At 43.3% G+C, this 20,604-nt stretch overlaps 3 protein-coding genes across 9 annotated transcripts; all 3 read left to right on the top strand.

Annotated features, from left to right (window-relative positions):
* Positions 1-2,067: 2,067 nt before the first annotated feature.
* Positions 2,068-3,848, top strand: LOC130846023 (late cornified envelope protein 1A-like). Of its 3 annotated transcripts, none has more exons than XM_057723980.1 (2): positions 2,068-2,199; positions 3,261-3,848. In XM_057723980.1, exon 2 carries the CDS (start codon positions 3,283-3,285, stop codon positions 3,532-3,534), a length of 252 nt encoding a protein of 83 aa, XP_057579963.1. In that variant the 5' UTR covers positions 2,068-2,199; positions 3,261-3,282; the 3' UTR covers positions 3,535-3,848. The 3 variants fall into 3 exon arrangements, with proteins under 3 accessions (XP_057579963.1, XP_057579973.1, XP_057579976.1); XM_057723990.1 differs by having other exon boundaries at positions 2,151-2,283; XM_057723993.1 differs by lacking the exon at positions 2,068-2,199 and adding an exon at positions 2,945-2,966.
* A 4,882-nt stretch (positions 3,849-8,730) lies between these two features.
* Positions 8,731-10,512, top strand: LOC130846008 (late cornified envelope protein 1A-like). Of its 3 annotated transcripts, none has more exons than XM_057723955.1 (2): positions 8,731-8,862; positions 9,925-10,512. In XM_057723955.1, the coding sequence occupies exon 2, from the start codon at positions 9,947-9,949 to the stop codon at positions 10,196-10,198; it is 252 nt and encodes an 83-aa protein (XP_057579938.1). In that variant the 5' UTR covers positions 8,731-8,862; positions 9,925-9,946; the 3' UTR covers positions 10,199-10,512. The 3 variants fall into 3 exon arrangements, with proteins under 3 accessions (XP_057579938.1, XP_057579945.1, XP_057579951.1); XM_057723962.1 differs by having other exon boundaries at positions 8,814-8,946; XM_057723968.1 differs by lacking the exon at positions 8,731-8,862 and adding an exon at positions 9,607-9,630.
* Positions 10,513-15,396: 4,884 nt separating this feature from the next.
* Positions 15,397-17,178, top strand: LOC130846039 (late cornified envelope protein 1A-like). Of its 3 annotated transcripts, none has more exons than XM_057724004.1 (2): positions 15,397-15,528; positions 16,591-17,178. In XM_057724004.1, the coding sequence occupies exon 2, from the start codon at positions 16,613-16,615 to the stop codon at positions 16,862-16,864; it is 252 nt and encodes an 83-aa protein (XP_057579987.1). In that variant the 5' UTR covers positions 15,397-15,528; positions 16,591-16,612; the 3' UTR covers positions 16,865-17,178. The 3 variants fall into 3 exon arrangements, with proteins under 3 accessions (XP_057579987.1, XP_057579994.1, XP_057580002.1); XM_057724011.1 differs by having other exon boundaries at positions 15,480-15,612; XM_057724019.1 differs by lacking the exon at positions 15,397-15,528 and adding an exon at positions 16,274-16,296.
* Positions 17,179-20,604: the final 3,426 nt, after the last annotated feature.

Below are 20,604 nucleotides of genomic sequence, written 5' to 3'. Positions count from 1 at the left end.
TCTATTTACAGTACAGCCAACATGCCAGTAATTCTTGGGAAACAAAGCAGAAATTGGAGTGGTTGTACAAAATCATATTGCAGAGAGCCTTGCACATCAGGAAAAAATGCTGACCTTGATCCCAAACACACTCTGGAGCCCTGGATGAAGCATCCTTTAAGGACAGGGTAATGATTCCTAGAGTGTGAGATGGTGGAGAGAGAACATGCTTGTATCCCAGTGTGGTTTGGAGTCGAGGAGAAATCACAACAGATGGAAGGCAGTAAAACATCAGGGAAGATGGTGCACCTTGAGATATCTGATGCTGAGAGTAATAGACACGGTGGATTCTGCATCTATATCTACATCTGTGTCTGTATCTATACCTCCATCTCTATCTCTGTCTATGTCTGTATGTATTTATACACACAATCTTTTAAATATAATCAATCTAAAAACCCCACATTTGTGTGCACATGTATACAGTTCACCAGATAATGGTTATCCTTGCCCGTTACGACCTAGCTATAGATATTACTGAGTCAATCAATATCTTATTCTATTCCGTAAAATTATTTTGGACATTTGTGGAAAGAGGGCTTTCTTCCCATAATTGTTCCTAGCTCTAATTTTCCTTCATCTGATTCATTTGTTTAGTTTTTTTACATATATATAATGTTGACTTTCAGACTTTGAAGGAGCACTTGCTACCTACCAAACTTACATTAGTCCTTATCTTAATCTTGTAAAAATATTCAAATACAAAAACCCTTGAAGGAACACTTGTGTTTTTGTAGGAGCAAAGTAGTAACACTGAGGATTCCTGCTGAACCCCAACCCCTCCTGTTCTGTCCAGTCCTCCTGCCTCCTACACCCAGGGGCTATTTCCCCCACATATGCTCCAGGCTTGAACTCTTTGACTATATCTTCTCCTGCATGCTTTCCAGTCCACGGTCTCACCCTTTTCCCATGCGTAAGATCCTTGGAAAACAATTTCTTATTCTACTGTGCAAGGCAATGCAGATTTTTACTCTCTAGCTCCTCAACAGGGATATTGTTTTATGAAATGTACAGAAGACCTCAGTCGAAAAAAAAGTCATTTTAAAAGTTAGATGTACATATTCTAGAAAATAGCTGTTATCTAAAAATATATACTTACTTTTAATTTTCAATAAGTAGATAGTTTATTTGTGAGAGTTCACTACATCATTATAGGATCTTTTGCAGACATTTTCCTTCGATGATTCTGTTGACCCTCTTGACACCATTGAAAATAGTTTTGGTTTTTTGTCTCAATTTATTTATTTACTTTATTTATTGGCTGTGTTGGGTCCTCGTTGCTGCACACAGATTTTCTCTAGTTGCGGTGAGCAGGGGCTCCTCTTCACTGTGGTGCACAGATTCCTCATTGCAGTGGCTTCTCTTGCTGTGGAGCATGGGCTCTAGGCACACGGGCTTCAGAAGTTGTGGCATATGGGCTCAATAGTAGTGGCTCATGGGCTCTAGAGCGCAGGCTCAATAGTTGTGGCGCAAGGGCTTGGTTGCTCCACGGCATGTGGGATCTTCCAGGAACAGGGCTTGAACCCGTGTCCCCTGCATTGGCAAGTGGAATCTTAACCACTGTGCCACCTAGGAAGTCCCATGTCTGTCTCTTTACATGAGGTTCTTCATTGCTATAGTACATATACGTATGCAAACACACCCAAATTCATGCTCCTGCAGGCGAGCGGGTAAACACACACACACACGCACACACACACACACACACACTGACTCACATATAAGTTGGAGGATTCTGTGAAATTTGGTTTAAACCAGATTTCTCAGAACACTTGAATTAAGATTTGGGAGGCACGAAGAGAGAGGTTGGAAATTCAACACCTAAAGTTAAGCAAGGCAGGTATCTTCCAGGTAGAGTGAGGTGGGAAAGGATTCTAGGTAGGGATTGTTCTTCCCTGTCACCATTTCTAAGCAGTCGTATTCCTAGGTGTGAGTAGCTGCTGTGAGCCTCATGGAGGGAGGCAGGGAGGAGCTGCCAGTCATCACCTGTCACAGGTCACAGGAGCCATGTGGATGACAGGATGCAGTTCTCTCATTCCCAGGCCCTGTCTCACACCTGAGGGCAGAGCCCAAGGCCAGGATAAAAGGGACTTGGGGCTAGAGCACCTGCATCCACTCCTCTCCTGAGGTGCTGACAGACCCTGTGCTGCGTGTGCACCGGTGAGTGCTGGGAACATGAGCAGGGCTTTCCACAGAGGGATGCTCTGAGCAGGGCAGGAGGGCCTTTGCAGAGTACATGCATGGGTGAGAATGTGTGTGTGTGTGTCTGTTAGTGACAGTTGGGGAGGGGAGGGTGAGCAAAGGATGAGACTCGTCCTTATTAGCAAAAGAACAAGTCTCAGGAAGACTGAGGAAGAGGGGATAGATGGGGAGGCTGGGAACGTGGAGGGGAGGGGTTGTGGAATTGTGACTGGGTGCTCTAGAGACACCCAGTTGGTGTCTCGTTTGGTCAATGATCTGAAGGATTTGCAACATTGACCTTCATAATAACATGTAGCTGTGTTCAAAGAGGGAAGTGTATCTTTGAAAACATAACTGTCCCTCCCAAAACGGCAGAGGTGGGGACAGTGGTGCTCAGACAGTGGAGAGGAAATCAGAGCTGACTGACCTGTTTTAAGCTCTCAGATTTGTGGGTCTGCAGAGGTGAAGAGACACACCCCAAATCTTGGTGCTGAGGTATTCGTTTACAGTGAGTGTCTGAGGAGAACACCAGAGCACTGGACCAGCTCAGGAGCCTGGGTGCAAGTCCCAGCTTGCTTAAATAAATACCTAGTTCCCCAGGCCATCTCCAACATCCACTGCAAGTGTGAATTTTTTTGTCCCTACAGGACAAGAATACCTAGGAAATTCTCCAAGAGGGAATGACCATTTTCCCTAAAATGACTTCTTTCTAAACTGCTTCCTAGATTGTTTCCATGATGCTTATGGTATAATTACAGTAGATCTACTACATACTAGATGTTTGTTTCGAGAATGTTTTCTTCTCTTTTGGTCTCAGATTTTTAACAAGAAAGCAGTTGGTAACACTTCATAAGAACAAATTATAAAAAGGAGAGCATTTGAGCAACTAGTGGAAATAATGAAACTTTCAGTGTTTAATTATCTAGGACTACATGAAACAGTTTGTCAAACTAAAGGGGCTGGAAGGATGCTGAAAGGCCAGGAAGGGGCAGGGAGGCCTGTGTGTGCTGGGTCTGACCTGCTGTTTGATTCTCCCGCAGCTCCTGAAGCCCACCCACCAAGATGTCCTGCCAGCAGAACCAGCAGCAGTGCCAGTGCTCCCCCAAGTGCCCCCCCAAGTGCCCTGTCCAGAAATGCCCCCCCAAGTGTCCCAAGTGCCCCCCAGCCCCTCCCTGCTGTGACCCCAGCTGTGGGGACTGCTGCAGCTCTGGGGCTGGGGGCTGCTGCCTGAGCCACCACAGGCGCCGCAGGTCCCACCGCCGCAGACACCACAGCCCTGACTGCTGCAGCCAGCCCTCGGGGGGCTGCTGCTGACCTGGGCCCTGAGGCAAGAAGCGCTGACCTGGGGCAGCAAATGGACACACACGTCCTCCCCCTGCTGCTCCCCCTGCTGGGCCTGCCCCTGTGCTGGGAGGTCTGGGGGAGGCCTCTGAGCTCTGGTGCAGAGGATGCCTGTGCCCTGGGGTCCAGGAGCCTCAAACCTCTCCCCAAACCCACATATTGACCTCCTTTCCCATATGTGTGGCGGCCCTGGGAACCCCAAAGCACAGACCCTGTGTCCCTCTGCAGCTTCTCTTTTTGCCCTAACCCAGCCTGATGTGATACAATAAAACTGGAAATCTGCATTCCTTCTTGTCTGGACTGATTTTTTATTCCTACATCATCTTTCTCACACTCTGTCCTCAAACCATGGTCCCCCTAATGCCTCACTACCTACAAGATTTGTTCAAATTTGCCACTTTTGCTACTAATGTCCTTCATAGCTAAACAAATTTTATTTGTTCAGAATCCAATCCAAGATCCAACTTGGCATTTAGCTGCCACGTTTCTTTTGCCTCCTCTTTGTGACAGCCCTTCAACTTTTCCTTGTCTTTTATGAGCTGATATGTTTTAAGAGCCACTGGTTTTTGTAGAGTGCCCCTCAAGTCAGATTTATCTGATGTTTCTTCTTGACTAGATGTCATTATGCCTTTGTGTAGGGATCCCACAGAAGTGGTGCTGTGTCCTTTTTAGAGCCTGATATCCAGTTTCATAGGGTATGTAATTAATTGTCCTATTCCTGGTGATGTAACGTTGACTGCTTGCTTTAGGTGATGTCTGCTGGGATTCTTCACTGCCTAGTTACTGTTTTTCTTTTTAAATAATACCTTACGAGAGATACTTTGAAGGTATTTAAATATCTATATTTTATCAAATATTTACCCCAAACCTTGTTGGCATCTGTTGAATTCTATAGGAAACAATTATTACTATGGTGTTGCTGATTCATCGTTTATAATTTGTGTTTTATATATTGATCTTATATTCTGCTACTTGCTGAGCCCTTTTATCTAATTAGTGCAATGAAGATTCTTGTGAAAGCATTTCTCCTATACTTTACCTTTATTTTCTTAGGCTAAGTTCCTAGGAAAAATTATGGTGTGGAAAGCTATGTTCATTTTAATTTTGAACTGATTACACACTACTAAGTACTAAATTGTCATCCAGAATAATTATGCCATTTTCTATTGCCACCCCCAAATTTGAATGTTTATTACCCCAGATTCTCCCATTCCAACTTTTATTAGCCATTACAAAAATTGTTATTTTGAAAGAGAGAAATTAACTTGATAAATGACACATCCAAATACAAGAGATTTGCTCATTTTTGGGGCAGTTTTTAAAATATTAGTAATTTTGAACATTGTATGGCTTCTAGCATAACTGATACCATCTTGAGCCCATCCAGTTCTTCCTGTCATCCCATTGACCCTACCAGGGCCGTACTGTGTGGAAATTCTCTTCTCTGTTGTCAAGGGCTGTGCAATTAATAGATATTGTCTAATGATTATTAGAGTCAAGTGGCCTCTATGCTCTGTCAGTCTCTAAACAATGAGAAAGACCTTTGCTGACACGTACCTGGTACCCATGGGACTAGTTACCCATCATAAATCAGGTAAGGTCTTGATTTAGGAATGTACTCCCTGTCTCTAAGTACATACCCCATACCCTAGGTTAAGTATAAATCTGTCCTAATGGCCCCTCAGTGGTGCCGAGTGCAGCTGCTCATGGCCCGGGATCACTGGGCCCGATCCTACTCGGAATGTAGGTTAACCACAGTGAACTTCGTATTTGTATTTTATGGAGTTGTCTGCTTTGTTTTTCAGTCTCAAGATACCTTCTCAGTTGAGTGGGCACTTTTTGTTCCCTCTGTCCTCGGACAAACATCTCATCAAATTTATTTGCCTCTATGTGCGTGCCCACATGTGAATAAGAATGGCTGCCTCTTTCCTTGGTCTATTAGATTTTTTGTATTTTCTTCCTAATTTTTAAGATATTTTTTATATTAGAGATATTAATTCCTTACTTGACACGTGTGTTGTATTTTTCTCTAGTTGATTACTTGCCTTTTTGCTTTATGTGGGGTATTCTTTGCCACATGAAATTAAATTTCTATATAATTTATCAATTTTTTCTTTACATATTATGGGATTTGTGCCATTCTTAATAATTTGTGCCCTCACCTAATAATTAAGTACCAATCATCTACATTTTCTATTTCCTTTAGAGTATTGTTCATCATTTGTAGTTTAAAAGAAAGTTTTGCAAGAATGGGAAAAAAACCTAAAATTTAATGTGCTAATTTGTAGCTCAGAAGGGAGGAAAGTGGGAAGGCACAGAGAAAAATTAAACAGTCTGAATTACTTCACATGAAACCTCAGCAGTGCCTCTTCCAGCTCCCTGAGAAGATGAAAGAATGAAAATGTGAGAGACAGAACCCGTGGATGAAGAGGTAACCTAGAAAGCCTTTGGTCGTCAAAATGTTTATAGAATGAAGTCAAAGCCATTGATAGCTAATATCCAAAGCCAAAGGGTCAGTTCAAGTGATATGGCTGTAATCATGACTCTGACTCATCACATAAGTCCAAGCAGATTGATACGTGGGCTCTGCCCTGCCTCGAAGCAGAAGTGTGGACTGGTGACCCCTTCACCCCATCATTCTAGGAATCAGGAGCTGGGCTCCTGTGTGAGCCAAGCATGGATATCCTGGCCACTTCCCCATAACTAAGCTCATTGGCACAACCTGAGCCAATGTCAGACCCAGGTGAGACAGGGGTAGATCTCTCTAGGGTGACGTGGCCATCACAGCTCACTGTTCGTGTCTTAGAGCGTGATCTCTTATGAAAATGACCTGTCACAGGGAAGAGCTATTTGTAAACTGCAAAGTCAGTGCTAATGCTAACGAGAGGATTTTTAAAAATCCATTAACCACCCATGTGTGTATAAACTTGTACTAGTTGCTGAAGGGGAATCAGAAATATAAGACACAGGTTGTGTTGTCAGAGGGTCTATTAAAATTTCATTTGTAAGATATGTCATATAAAGGATATGGAGTATCTGGGACTTGAACTTGTCTCAGAAAGGAAAATGTCATGAAATAAAGCATAGGAGTAGAGTAGGGAGAGACTATTTACAGTACAGCCAACATGCCAGTAATTCTTGGGAAACAAAGCAGAAATTGGAGTGGTTGTACAAAATCATATTGCAGAGAGCCTTGCACATCAGGAAAAAATGCTGACCTTGATCCCAAACACACTCTGGAGCCCTGGATGAAGCATCCTTTAAGGACAGGGTAATGATTCCTAGAGTGTGAGATGGTGGAGAGAGAACATGCTTGTATCCCAGTGTGGTTTGGAGTCGAGGAGAAATCACAACAGATGGAAGGCAGTAAAACATCAGGGAAGATGGTGCACCTTGAGATATCTGATGCTGAGAGTAATAGACACGGTGGATTCTGCATCTATATCTACATCTGTGTCTGTATCTATACCTCCATCTCTATCTCTGTCTATGTCTGTATGTATTTATACACACAATCTTTTAAATATAATCAATCTAAAAACCCCACATTTGTGTGCACATGTATACAGTTCACCAGATAATGGTTATCCTTGCCCGTTACGACCTAGCTATAGATATTACTGAGTCAATCAATATCTTATTCTATTCCGTAAAATTATTTTGGACATTTGTGGAAAGAGGGCTTTCTTCCCATAATTGTTCCTAGCTCTAATTTTCCTTCATCTGATTCATTTGTTTAGTTTTTTTACATATATATAATGTTGACTTTCAGACTTTGAAGGAGCACTTGCTACCTACCAAACTTACATTAGTCCTTATCTTAATCTTGTAAAAATATTCAAATACAAAAACCCTTGAAGGAACACTTGTGTTTTTGTAGGAGCAAAGTAGTAACACTGAGGATTCCTGCTGAACCCCAACCCCTCCTGTTCTGTCCAGTCCTCCTGCCTCCTACACCCAGGGGCTATTTCCCCCACATATGCTCCAGGCTTGAACTCTTTGACTATATCTTCTCCTGCATGCTTTCCAGTCCACGGTCTCACCCTTTTCCCATGCGTAAGATCCTTGGAAAACAATTTCTTATTCTACTGTGCAAGGCAATGCAGATTTTTACTCTCTAGCTCCTCAACAGGGATATTGTTTTATGAAATGTACAGAAGACCTCAGTCGAAAAAAAAGTCATTTTAAAAGTTAGATGTACATATTCTAGAAAATAGCTGTTATCTAAAAATATACTTACTTTTAATTTTCAATAAGTAGATAGTTTATTTGTGAGAGTTCACTACATCATTATAGGATCTTTTGCAGACATTTTCCTTCGATGATTCTGTTGACCCTCTTGACACCATTGAAAATAGTTTTGGTTTTTTGTCTCAATTTATTTATTTACTTTATTTATTGGCTGTGTTGGGTCCTCGTTGCTGCACACAGATTTTCTCTAGTTGCGGTGAGCAGGGGCTCCTCTTCACTGTGGTGCACAGATTCCTCATTGCAGTGGCTTCTCTTGCTGTGGAGCATGGGCTCTAGGCACACGGGCTTCAGAAGTTGTGGCATATGGGCTCAATAGTAGTGGCTCATGGGCTCTAGAGCGCAGGCTCAATAGTTGTGGCGCAAGGGCTTGGTTGCTCCACGGCATGTGGGATCTTCCAGGAACAGGGCTTGAACCCGTGTCCCCTGCATTGGCAAGTGGAATCTTAACCACTGTGCCACCTAGGAAGTCCCATGTCTGTCTCTTTACATGAGGTTCTTCATTGCTATAGTACATATACGTATGCAAACACACCCAAATTCATGCTCCTGCAGGCGAGCGGGTAAACACACACACACACGCACACACACACACACACACACTGACTCACATATAAGTTGGAGGATTCTGTGAAATTTGGTTTAAACCAGATTTCTCAGAACACTTGAATTAAGATTTGGGAGGCACGAAGAGAGAGGTTGGAAATTCAACACCTAAAGTTAAGCAAGGCAGGTATCTTCCAGGTAGAGTGAGGTGGGAAAGGATTCTAGGTAGGGATTGTTCTTCCCTGTCACCATTTCTAAGCAGTCGTATTCCTAGGTGTGAGTAGCTGCTGTGAGCCTCATGGAGGGAGGCAGGGAGGAGCTGCCAGTCATCACCTGTCACAGGTCACAGGAGCCATGTGGATGACAGGATGCAGTTCTCTCATTCCCAGGCCCTGTCTCACACCTGAGGGCAGAGCCCAAGGCCAGGATAAAAGGGACTTGGGGCTAGAGCACCTGCATCCACTCCTCTCCTGAGGTGCTGACAGACCCTGTGCTGCGTGTGCACCGGTGAGTGCTGGGAACATGAGCAGGGCTTTCCACAGAGGGATGCTCTGAGCAGGGCAGGAGGGCCTTTGCAGAGTACATGCATGGGTGAGAATGTGTGTGTGTGTGTCTGTTAGTGACAGTTGGGGAGGGGAGGGTGAGCAAAGGATGAGACTCGTCCTTATTAGCAAAAGAACAAGTCTCAGGAAGACTGAGGAAGAGGGGATAGATGGGGAGGCTGGGAACGTGGAGGGGAGGGGTTGTGGAATTGTGACTGGGTGCTCTAGAGACACCCAGTTGGTGTCTCGTTTGGTCAATGATCTGAAGGATTTGCAACATTGACCTTCATAATAACATGTAGCTGTGTTCAAAGAGGGAAGTGTATCTTTGAAAACATAACTGTCCCTCCCAAAACGGCAGAGGTGGGGACAGTGGTGCTCAGACAGTGGAGAGGAAATCAGAGCTGACTGACCTGTTTTAAGCTCTCAGATTTGTGGGTCTGCAGAGGTGAAGAGACACACCCCAAATCTTGGTGCTGAGGTATTCGTTTACAGTGAGTGTCTGAGGAGAACACCAGAGCACTGGACCAGCTCAGGAGCCTGGGTGCAAGTCCCAGCTTGCTTAAATAAATACCTAGTTCCCCCAGGCCATCTCCAACATCCACTGCAAGTGTGAATTTTTTTGTCCCTACAGGACAAGAATACCTAGGAAATTCTCCAAGAGGGAATGACCATTTTCCCTAAAATGACTTCTTTCTAAACTGCTTCCTAGATTGTTTCCATGATGCTTATGGTATAATTACAGTAGATCTACTACATACTAGATGTTTGTTTCGAGAATGTTTTCTTCTCTTTTGGTCTCAGATTTTTAACAAGAAAGCAGTTGGTAACACTTCATAAGAACAAATTATAAAAAGGAGAGCATTTGAGCAACTAGTGGAAATAATGAAACTTTCAGTGTTTAATTATCTAGGACTACATGAAACAGTTTGTCAAACTAAAGGGGCTGGAAGGATGCTGAAAGGCCAGGAAGGGGCAGGGAGGCCTGTGTGTGCTGGGTCTGACCTGCTGTTTGATTCTCCCGCAGCTCCTGAAGCCCACCCACCAAGATGTCCTGCCAGCAGAACCAGCAGCAGTGCCAGTGCTCCCCCAAGTGCCCCCCCAAGTGCCCTGTCCAGAAATGCCCCCCCAAGTGTCCCAAGTGCCCCCCAGCCCCTCCCTGCTGTGACCCCAGCTGTGGGGACTGCTGCAGCTCTGGGGCTGGGGGCTGCTGCCTGAGCCACCACAGGCGCCGCAGGTCCCACCGCCGCAGACACCACAGCCCTGACTGCTGCAGCCAGCCCTCGGGGGGCTGCTGCTGACCTGGGCCCTGAGGCAAGAAGCGCTGACCTGGGGCAGCAAATGGACACACACGTCCTCCCCCTGCTGCTCCCCCTGCTGGGCCTGCCCCTGTGCTGGGAGGTCTGGGGGAGGCCTCTGAGCTCTGGTGCAGAGGATGCCTGTGCCCTGGGGTCCAGGAGCCTCAAACCTCTCCCCAAACCCACATATTGACCTCCTTTCCCATATGTGTGGCGGCCCTGGGAACCCCAAAGCACAGACCCTGTGTCCCTCTGCAGCTTCTCTTTTTGCCCTAACCCAGCCTGATGTGATACAATAAAACTGGAAATCTGCATTCCTTCTTGTCTGGACTGATTTTTTATTCCTACATCATCTTTCTCACACTCTGTCCTCAAACCATGGTCCCCCTAATGCCTCACTACCTACAAGATTTGTTCAAATTTGCCACTTTTGCTACTAATGTCCTTCATAGCTAAACAAATTTTATTTGTTCAGAATCCAATCCAAGATCCAACTTGGCATTTAGCTGCCACGTTTCTTTTGCCTCCTCTTTGTGACAGCCCTTCAACTTTTCCTTGTCTTTTATGAGCTGATATGTTTTAAGAGCCACTGGTTTTTGTAGAGTGCCCCTCAAGTCAGATTTATCTGATGTTTCTTCTTGACTAGATGTCATTATGCCTTTGTGTAGGGATCCCACAGAAGTGGTGCTGTGTCCTTTTTAGAGCCTGATATCCAGTTTCATAGGGTATGTAATTAATTGTCCTATTCCTGGTGATGTAACGTTGACTGCTTGCTTTAGGTGATGTCTGCTGGGATTCTTCACTGCCTAGTTACTGTTTTTCTTTTTAAATAATACCTTACGAGAGATACTTTGAAGGTATTTAAATATCTATATTTTATCAAATATTTACCCCAAACCTTGTTGGCATCTGTTGAATTCTATAGGAAACAATTATTACTATGGTGTTGCTGATTCATCGTTTATAATTTGTGTTTTATATATTGATCTTATATTCTGCTACTTGCTGAGCCCTTTTATCTAATTAGTGCAATGAAGATTCTTGTGAAAGCATTTCTCCTATACTTTACCTTTATTTTCTTAGGCTAAGTTCCTAGGAAAAATTATGGTGTGGAAAGCTATGTTCATTTTAATTTTGAACTGATTACACACTACTAAGTACTAAATTGTCATCCAGAATAATTATGCCATTTTCTATTGCCACCCCCAAATTTGAATGTTTATTACCCCAGATTCTCCCATTCCAACTTTTATTAGCCATTACAAAAATTGTTATTTTGAAAGAGAGAAATTAACTTGATAAATGACACATCCAAATACAAGAGATTTGCTCATTTTTGGGGCAGTTTTTAAAATATTAGTAATTTTGAACATTGTATGGCTTCTAGCATAACTGATACCATCTTGAGCCCATCCAGTTCTTCCTGTCATCCCATTGACCCTACCAGGGCCGTACTGTGTGGAAATTCTCTTCTCTGTTGTCAAGGGCTGTGCAATTAATAGATATTGTCTAATGATTATTAGAGTCAAGTGGCCTCTATGCTCTGTCAGTCTCTAAACAATGAGAAAGACCTTTGCTGACACGTACCTGGTACCCATGGGACTAGTTACCCATCATAAATCAGGTAAGGTCTTGATTTAGGAATGTACTCCCTGTCTCTAAGTACATACCCCATACCCTAGGTTAAGTATAAATCTGTCCTAATGGCCCCTCAGTGGTGCCGAGTGCAGCTGCTCATGGCCCGGGATCACTGGGCCCGATCCTACTCGGAATGTAGGTTAACCACAGTGAACTTCGTATTTGTATTTTATGGAGTTGTCTGCTTTGTTTTTCAGTCTCAAGATACCTTCTCAGTTGAGTGGGCACTTTTTGTTCCCTCTGTCCTCGGACAAACATCTCATCAAATTTATTTGCCTCTATGTGCGTGCCCACATGTGAATAAGAATGGCTGCCTCTTTCCTTGGTCTATTAGATTTTTTGTATTTTCTTCCTAATTTTTAAGATATTTTTTATATTAGAGATATTAATTCCTTACTTGACACGTGTGTTGTATTTTTCTCTAGTTGATTACTTGCCTTTTTGCTTTATGTGGGGTATTCTTTGCCACATGAAATTAAATTTCTATATAATTTATCAATTTTTTCTTTACATATTATGGGATTTGTGCCATTCTTAATAATTTGTGCCCTCACCTAATAATTAAGTACCAATCATCTACATTTTCTATTTCCTTTAGAGTATTGTTCATCATTTGTAGTTTAAAAGAAAGTTTTGCAAGAATGGGAAAAAAACCTAAAATTTAATGTGCTAATTTGTAGCTCAGAAGGGAGGAAAGTGGGAAGGCACAGAGAAAAATTAAACAGTCTGAATTACTTCACATGAAACCTCAGCAGTGCCTCTTCCAGCTCCCTGAGAAGATGAAAGAATGAAAATGTGAGAGACAGAACCCGTGGATGAAGAGGTAACCTAGAAAGCCTTTGGTCGTCAAAATGTTTATAGAATGAAGTCAAAGCCATTGATAGCTAATATCCAAAGCCAAAGGGTCAGTTCAAGTGATATGGCTGTAATCATGACTCTGACTCATCACATAAGTCCAAGCAGATTGATACGTGGGCTCTGCCCTGCCTCGAAGCAGAAGTGTGGACTGGTGACCCCTTCACCCCATCATTCTAGGAATCAGGAGCTGGGCTCCTGTGTGAGCCAAGCATGGATATCCTGGCCACTTCCCCATAACTAAGCTCATTGGCACAACCTGAGCCAATGTCAGACCCAGGTGAGACAGGGGTAGATCTCTCTAGGGTGACGTGGCCATCACAGCTCACTGTTCGTGTCTTAGAGCGTGATCTCTTATGAAAATGACCTGTCACAGGGAAGAGCTATTTGTAAACTGCAAAGTCAGTGCTAATGCTAACGAGAGGATTTTTAAAAATCCATTAACCACCCATGTGTGTATAAACTTGTACTAGTTGCTGAAGGGGAATCAGAAATATAAGACACAGGTTGTGTTGTCAGAGGGTCTATTAAAATTTCATTTGTAAGATATGTCATATAAAGGATATGGAGTATCTGGGACTTGAACTTGTCTCAGAAAGGAAAATGTCATGAAATAAAGCATAGGAGTAGAGTAGGGAGAGACTATTTACAGTACAGCCAACATGCCAGTAATTCTTGGGAAACAAAGCAGAAATTGGAGTGGTTGTACAAAATCATATTGCAGAGAGCCTTGCACATCAGGAAAAAATGCTGACCTTGATCCCAAACACACTCTGGAGCCCTGGATGAAGCATCCTTTAAGGACAGGGTAATGATTCCTAGAGTGTGAGATGGTGGAGAGAGAACATGCTTGTATCCCAGTGTGGTTTGGAGTCGAGGAGAAATCACAACAGATGGAAGGCAGTAAAACATCAGGGAAGATGGTGCACCTTGAGATATCTGATGCTGAGAGTAATAGACACGGTGGATTCTGCATCTATATCTACATCTGTGTCTGTATCTATACCTCCATCTCTATCTCTGTCTATGTCTGTATGTATTTATACACACAATCTTTTAAATATAATCAATCTAAAAACCCCACATTTGTGTGCACATGTATACAGTTCACCAGATAATGGTTATCCTTGCCCGTTACGACCTAGCTATAGATATTACTGAGTCAATCAATATCTTATTCTATTCCGTAAAATTATTTTGGACATTTGTGGAAAGAGGGCTTTCTTCCCATAATTGTTCCTAGCTCTAATTTTCCTTCATCTGATTCATTTGTTTAGTTTTTTTACATATATATAATGTTGACTTTCAGACTTTGAAGGAGCACTTGCTACCTACCAAACTTACATTAGTCCTTATCTTAATCTTGTAAAAATATTCAAATACAAAAACCCTTGAAGGAACACTTGTGTTTTTGTAGGAGCAAAGTAGTAACACTGAGGATTCCTGCTGAACCCCAACCCCTCCTGTTCTGTCCAGTCCTCCTGCCTCCTACACCCAGGGGCTATTTCCCCCACATATGCTCCAGGCTTGAACTCTTTGACTATATCTTCTCCTGCATGCTTTCCAGTCCACGGTCTCACCCTTTTCCCATGCGTAAGATCCTTGGAAAACAATTTCTTATTCTACTGTGCAAGGCAATGCAGATTTTTACTCTCTAGCTCCTCAACAGGGATATTGTTTTATGAAATGTACAGAAGACCTCAGTCGAAAAAAAAGTCATTTTAAAAGTTAGATGTACATATTCTAGAAAATAGCTGTTATCTAAAAATATATACTTACTTTTAATTTTCAATAAGTAGATAGTTTATTTGTGAGAGTTCACTACATCATTATAGGATCTTTTGCAGACATTTTCCTTCGATGATTCTGTTGACCCTCTTGACACCATTGAAAATAGTTTTGGTTTTTTGTCTCAATTTATTTATTTACTTTATTTATTGGCTGTGTTGGGTCCTCGTTGCTGCACACAGATTTTCTCTAGTTGCGGTGAGCAGGGGCTCCTCTTCACTGTGGTGCACAGATTCCTCATTGCAGTGGCTTCTCTTGCTGTGGAGCATGGGCTCTAGGCACACGGGCTTCAGAAGTTGTGGCATATGGGCTCAATAGTAGTGGCTCATGGGCTCTAGAGCGCAGGCTCAATAGTTGTGGCGCAAGGGCTTGGTTGCTCCACGGCATGTGGGATCTTCCAGGAACAGGGCTTGAACCCGTGTCCCCTGCATTGGCAAGTGGAATCTTAACCACTGTGCCACCTAGGAAGTCCCATGTCTGTCTCTTTACATGAGGTTCTTCATTGCTATAGTACATATACGTATGCAAACACACCCAAATTCATGCTCCTGCAGGCGAGCGGGTAAACACACACACACACGCACACACACACACACACACACTGACTCACATATAAGTTGGAGGATTCTGTGAAATTTGGTTTAAACCAGATTTCTCAGAACACTTGAATTAAGATTTGGGAGGCACGAAGAGAGAGGTTGGAAATTCAACACCTAAAGTTAAGCAAGGCAGGTATCTTCCAGGTAGAGTGAGGTGGGAAAGGATTCTAGGTAGGGATTGTTCTTCCCTGTCACCATTTCTAAGCAGTCGTATTCCTAGGTGTGAGTAGCTGCTGTGAGCCTCATGGAGGGAGGCAGGGAGGAGCTGCCAGTCATCACCTGTCACAGGTCACAGGAGCCATGTGGATGACAGGATGCAGTTCTCTCATTCCCAGGCCCTGTCTCACACCTGAGGGCAGAGCCCAAGGCCAGGATAAAAGGGACTTGGGGCTAGAGCACCTGCATCCACTCCTCTCCTGAGGTGCTGACAGACCCTGTGCTGCGTGTGCACCGGTGAGTGCTGGGAACATGAGCAGGGCTTTCCACAGAGGGATGCTCTGAGCAGGGCAGGAGGGCCTTTGCAGAGTACATGCATGGGTGAGAATGTGTGTGTGTGTGTCTGTTAGTGACAGTTGGGGAGGGGAGGGTGAGCAAAGGATGAGACTCGTCCTTATTAGCAAAAGAACAAGTCTCAGGAAGACTGAGGAAGAGGGGATAGATGGGGAGGCTGGGAACGTGGAGGGGAGGGGTTGTGGAATTGTGACTGGGTGCTCTAGAGACACCCAGTTGGTGTCTCGTTTGGTCAATGATCTGAAGGATTTGCAACATTGACCTTCATAATAACATGTAGCTGTGTTCAAAGAGGGAAGTGTATCTTTGAAAACATAACTGTCCCTCCCAAAACGGCAGAGGTGGGGACAGTGGTGCTCAGACAGTGGAGAGGAAATCAGAGCTGACTGACCTGTTTTAAGCTCTCAGATTTGTGGGTCTGCAGAGGTGAAGAGACACACCCCAAATCTTGGTGCTGAGGTATTCGTTTACAGTGAGTGTCTGAGGAGAACACCAGAGCACTGGACCAGCTCAGGAGCCTGGGTGCAAGTCCCAGCTTGCTTAAATAAATACCTAGTTCCCCCAGGCCATCTCCAACATCCACTGCAAGTGTGAATTTTTTTGTCCCTACAGGACAAGAATACCTAGGAAATTCTCCAAGAGGGAATGACCATTTTCCCTAAAATGACTTCTTTCTAAACTGCTTCCTAGATTGTTTCCATGATGCTTATGGTATAATTACAGTAGATCTACTACATACTAGATGTTTGTTTCAAGAATGTTTTCTTCTCTTTTGGTCTCAGATTTTTAACAAGAAAGCAGTTGGTAACACTTCATAAGAACAAATTATAAAAAGGAGAGCATTTGAGCAACTAGTGGAAATAATGAAACTTTCAGTGTTTAATTATCTAGGACTACATGAAACAGTTTGTCAAACTAAAGGGGCTGGAAGGATGCTGAAAGGCCAGGAAGGGGCAGGGAGGCCTGTGTGTGCTGGGTCTGACCTGCTGTTTGATTCTCCCGCAGCTCCTGAAGCCCACCCACCAAGATGTCCTGCCAGCAGAACCAGCAGCAGTGCCAGTGCTCCCCCAAGTGCCCCCCCAAGTGCCCTGTCCAGAAATGCCCCCCCAAGTGTCCCAAGTGCCCCCCAGCCCCTCCCTGCTGTGACCCCAGCTGTGGGGACTGCTGCAGCTCTGGGGCTGGGGGCTGCTGCCTGAGCCACCACAGGCGCCGCAGGTCCCACCGCCGCAGACACCACAGCCCTGACTGCTGCAGCCAGCCCTCGGGGGGCTGCTGCTGACCTGGGCCCTGAGGCAAGAAGCGCTGACCTGGGGCAGCAAATGGACACACACGTCCTCCCCCTGCTGCTCCCCCTGCTGGGCCTGCCCCTGTGCTGGGAGGTCTGGGGGAGGCCTCTGAGCTCTGGTGCAGAGGATGCCTGTGCCCTGGGGTCCAGGAGCCTCAAACCTCTCCCCAAACCCACATATTGACCTCCTTTCCCATATGTGTGGCGGCCCTGGGAACCCCAAAGCACAGACCCTGTGTCCCTCTGCAGCTTCTCTTTTTGCCCTAACCCAGCCTGATGTGATACAATAAAACTGGAAATCTGCATTCCTTCTTGTCTGGACTGATTTTTTATTCCTACATCATCTTTCTCACACTCTGTCCTCAAACCATGGTCCCCCTAATGCCTCACTACCTACAAGATTTGTTCAAATTTGCCACTTTTGCTACTAATGTCCTTCATAGCTAAACAAATTTTATTTGTTCAGAATCCAATCCAAGATCCAACTTGGCATTTAGCTGCCACGTTTCTTTTGCCTCCTCTTTGTGACAGCCCTTCAACTTTTCCTTGTCTTTTATGAGCTGATATGTTTTAAGAGCCACTGGTTTTTGTAGAGTGCCCCTCAAGTCAGATTTATCTGATGTTTCTTCTTGACTAGATGTCATTATGCCTTTGTGTAGGGATCCCACAGAAGTGGTGCTGTGTCCTTTTTAGAGCCTGATATCCAGTTTCATAGGGTATGTAATTAATTGTCCTATTCCTGGTGATGTAACGTTGACTGCTTGCTTTAGGTGATGTCTGCTGGGATTCTTCACTGCCTAGTTACTGTTTTTCTTTTTAAATAATACCTTACGAGAGATACTTTGAAGGTATTTAAATATCTATATTTTATCAAATATTTACCCCAAACCTTGTTGGCATCTGTTGAATTCTATAGGAAACAATTATTACTATGGTGTTGCTGATTCATCGTTTATAATTTGTGTTTTATATATTGATCTTATATTCTGCTACTTGCTGAGCCCTTTTATCTAATTAGTGCAATGAAGATTCTTGTGAAAGCATTTCTCCTATACTTTACCTTTATTTTCTTAGGCTAAGTTCCTAGGAAAAATTATGGTGTGGAAAGCTATGTTCATTTTAATTTTGAACTGATTACACACTACTAAGTACTAAATTGTCATCCAGAATAATTATGCCATTTTCTATTGCCACCCCCAAATTTGAATGTTTATTACCCCAGATTCTCCCATTCCAACTTTTATTAGCCATTACAAAAATTGTTATTTTGAAAGAGAGAAATTAACTTGATAAATGACACATCCAAATACAAGAGATTTGCTCATTTTTGGGGCAGTTTTTAAAATATTAGTAATTTTGAACATTGTATGGCTTCTAGCATAACTGATACCATCTTGAGCCCATCCAGTTCTTCCTGTCATCCCATTGACCCTACCAGGGCCGTACTGTGTGGAAATTCTCTTCTCTGTTGTCAAGGGCTGTGCAATTAATAGATATTGTCTAATGATTATTAGAGTCAAGTGGCCTCTATGCTCTGTCAGTCTCTAAACAATGAGAAAGACCTTTGCTGACACGTACCTGGTACCCATGGGACTAGTTACCCATCATAAATCAGGTAAGGTCTTGATTTAGGAATGTACTCCCTGTCTCTAAGTACATACCCCATACCCTAGGTTAAGTATAAATCTGTCCTAATGGCCCCTCAGTGGTGCCGAGTGCAGCTGCTCATGGCCCGGGATCACTGGGCCCGATCCTACTCGGAATGTAGGTTAACCACAGTGAACTTCGTATTTGTATTTTATGGAGTTGTCTGCTTTGTTTTTCAGTCTCAAGATACCTTCTCAGTTGAGTGGGCACTTTTTGTTCCCTCTGTCCTCGGACAAACATCTCATCAAATTTATTTGCCTCTATGTGCGTGCCCACATGTGAATAAGAATGGCTGCCTCTTTCCTTGGTCTATTAGATTTTTTGTATTTTCTTCCTAATTTTTAAGATATTTTTTATATTAGAGATATTAATTCCTTACTTGACACGTGTGTTGTATTTTTCTCTAGTTGATTACTTGCCTTTTTGCTTTATGTGGGGTATTCTTTGCCACATGAAATTAAATTTCTATATAATTTATCAATTTTTTCTTTACATATTATGGGATTTGTGCCATTCTTAATAATTTGTGCCCTCACCTAATAATTAAGTACCAATCATCTACATTTTCTATTTCCTTTAGAGTATTGTTCATCATTTGTAGTTTAAAAGAAAGTTTTGCAAGAATGGGAAAAAAACCTAAAATTTAATGTGCTAATTTGTAGCTCAGAAGGGAGGAAAGTGGGAAGGCACAGAGAAAAATTAAACAGTCTGAATTACTTCACATGAAACCTCAGCAGTGCCTCTTCCAGCTCCCTGAGAAGATGAAAGAATGAAAATGTGAGAGACAGAACCCGTGGATGAAGAGGTAACCTAGAAAGCCTTTGGTCGTCAAAATGTTTATAGAATGAAGTCAAAGCCATTGATAGCTAATATCCAAAGCCAAAGGGTCAGTTCAAGTGATATGGCTGTAATCATGACTCTGACTCATCACATAAGTCCAAGCAGATTGATACGTGGGCTCTGCCCTGCCTCGAAGCAGAAGTGTGGACTGGTGACCCCTTCACCCCATCATTCTAGGAATCAGGAGCTGGGCTCCTGTGTGAGCCAAGCATGGATATCCTGGCCACTTCCCCATAACTAAGCTCATTGGCACAACCTGAGCCAATGTCAGACCCAGGTGAGACAGGGGTAGATCTCTCTAGGGTGACGTGGCCATCACAGCTCACTGTTCGTGTCTTAGAGCGTGATCTCTTATGAAAATGACCTGTCACAGGGAAGAGCTATTTGTAAACTGCAAAGTCAGTGCTAATGCTAACGAGAGGATTTTTAAAAATCCATTAACCACCCATGTGTGTATAAACTTGTACTAGTTGCTGAAGGGGAATCAGAAATATAAGACACAGGTTGTGTTGTCAGAGGGTCTATTAAAATTTCATTTGTAAGATATGTCATATAAAGGATATGGAGTATCTGGGACTTGAACTTGTCTCAGAAAGGAAAATGTCATGAAATAAAGCATAGGAGTAGAGTAGGGAGAGACTATTTACAGTACAGCCAACATGCCAGTAATTCTTGGGAAACAAAGCAGAAATTGGAGTGGTTGTACAAAATCATATTGCAGAGAGCCTTGCACATCAGGAAAAAATGCTGACCTTGATCCCAAACACACTCTGGAGCCCTGGATGAAGCATCCTTTAAGGACAGGGTAATGATTCCTAGAGTGTGAGATGGTGGAGAGAGAACATGCTTGTATCCCAGTGTGGTTTGGAGTCGAGGAGAAATCACAACAGATGGAAGGCAGTAAAACATCAGGGAAGATGGTGCACCTTGAGATATCTGATGCTGAGAGTAATAGACACGGTGGATTCTGCATCTATATCTACATCTGTGTCTGTATCTATACCTCCATCTCTATCTCTGTCTATGTCTGTATGTATTTATACACACAATCTTTTAAATATAATCAATCTAAAAACCCCACATTTGTGTGCACATGTATACAGTTCACCAGATAATGGTTATCCTTGCCCGTTACGACCTAGCTATAGATATTACTGAGTCAATCAATATCTTATTCTATTCCGTAAAATTATTTTGGACATTTGTGGAAAGAGGGCTTTCTTCCCATAATTGTTCCTAGCTCTAAT

This window comes from Hippopotamus amphibius, chromosome 1 (genome assembly GCF_030028045.1).
Source record: "Hippopotamus amphibius kiboko isolate mHipAmp2 chromosome 1, mHipAmp2.hap2, whole genome shotgun sequence".
In the NCBI taxonomy this organism is placed as follows: domain Eukaryota; kingdom Metazoa; phylum Chordata; class Mammalia; order Artiodactyla; family Hippopotamidae; genus Hippopotamus; species Hippopotamus amphibius.
The sequence above is the reverse complement of the archived record's forward strand: the minus strand, read 5'-3'. Positions and strand labels throughout refer to the sequence as shown.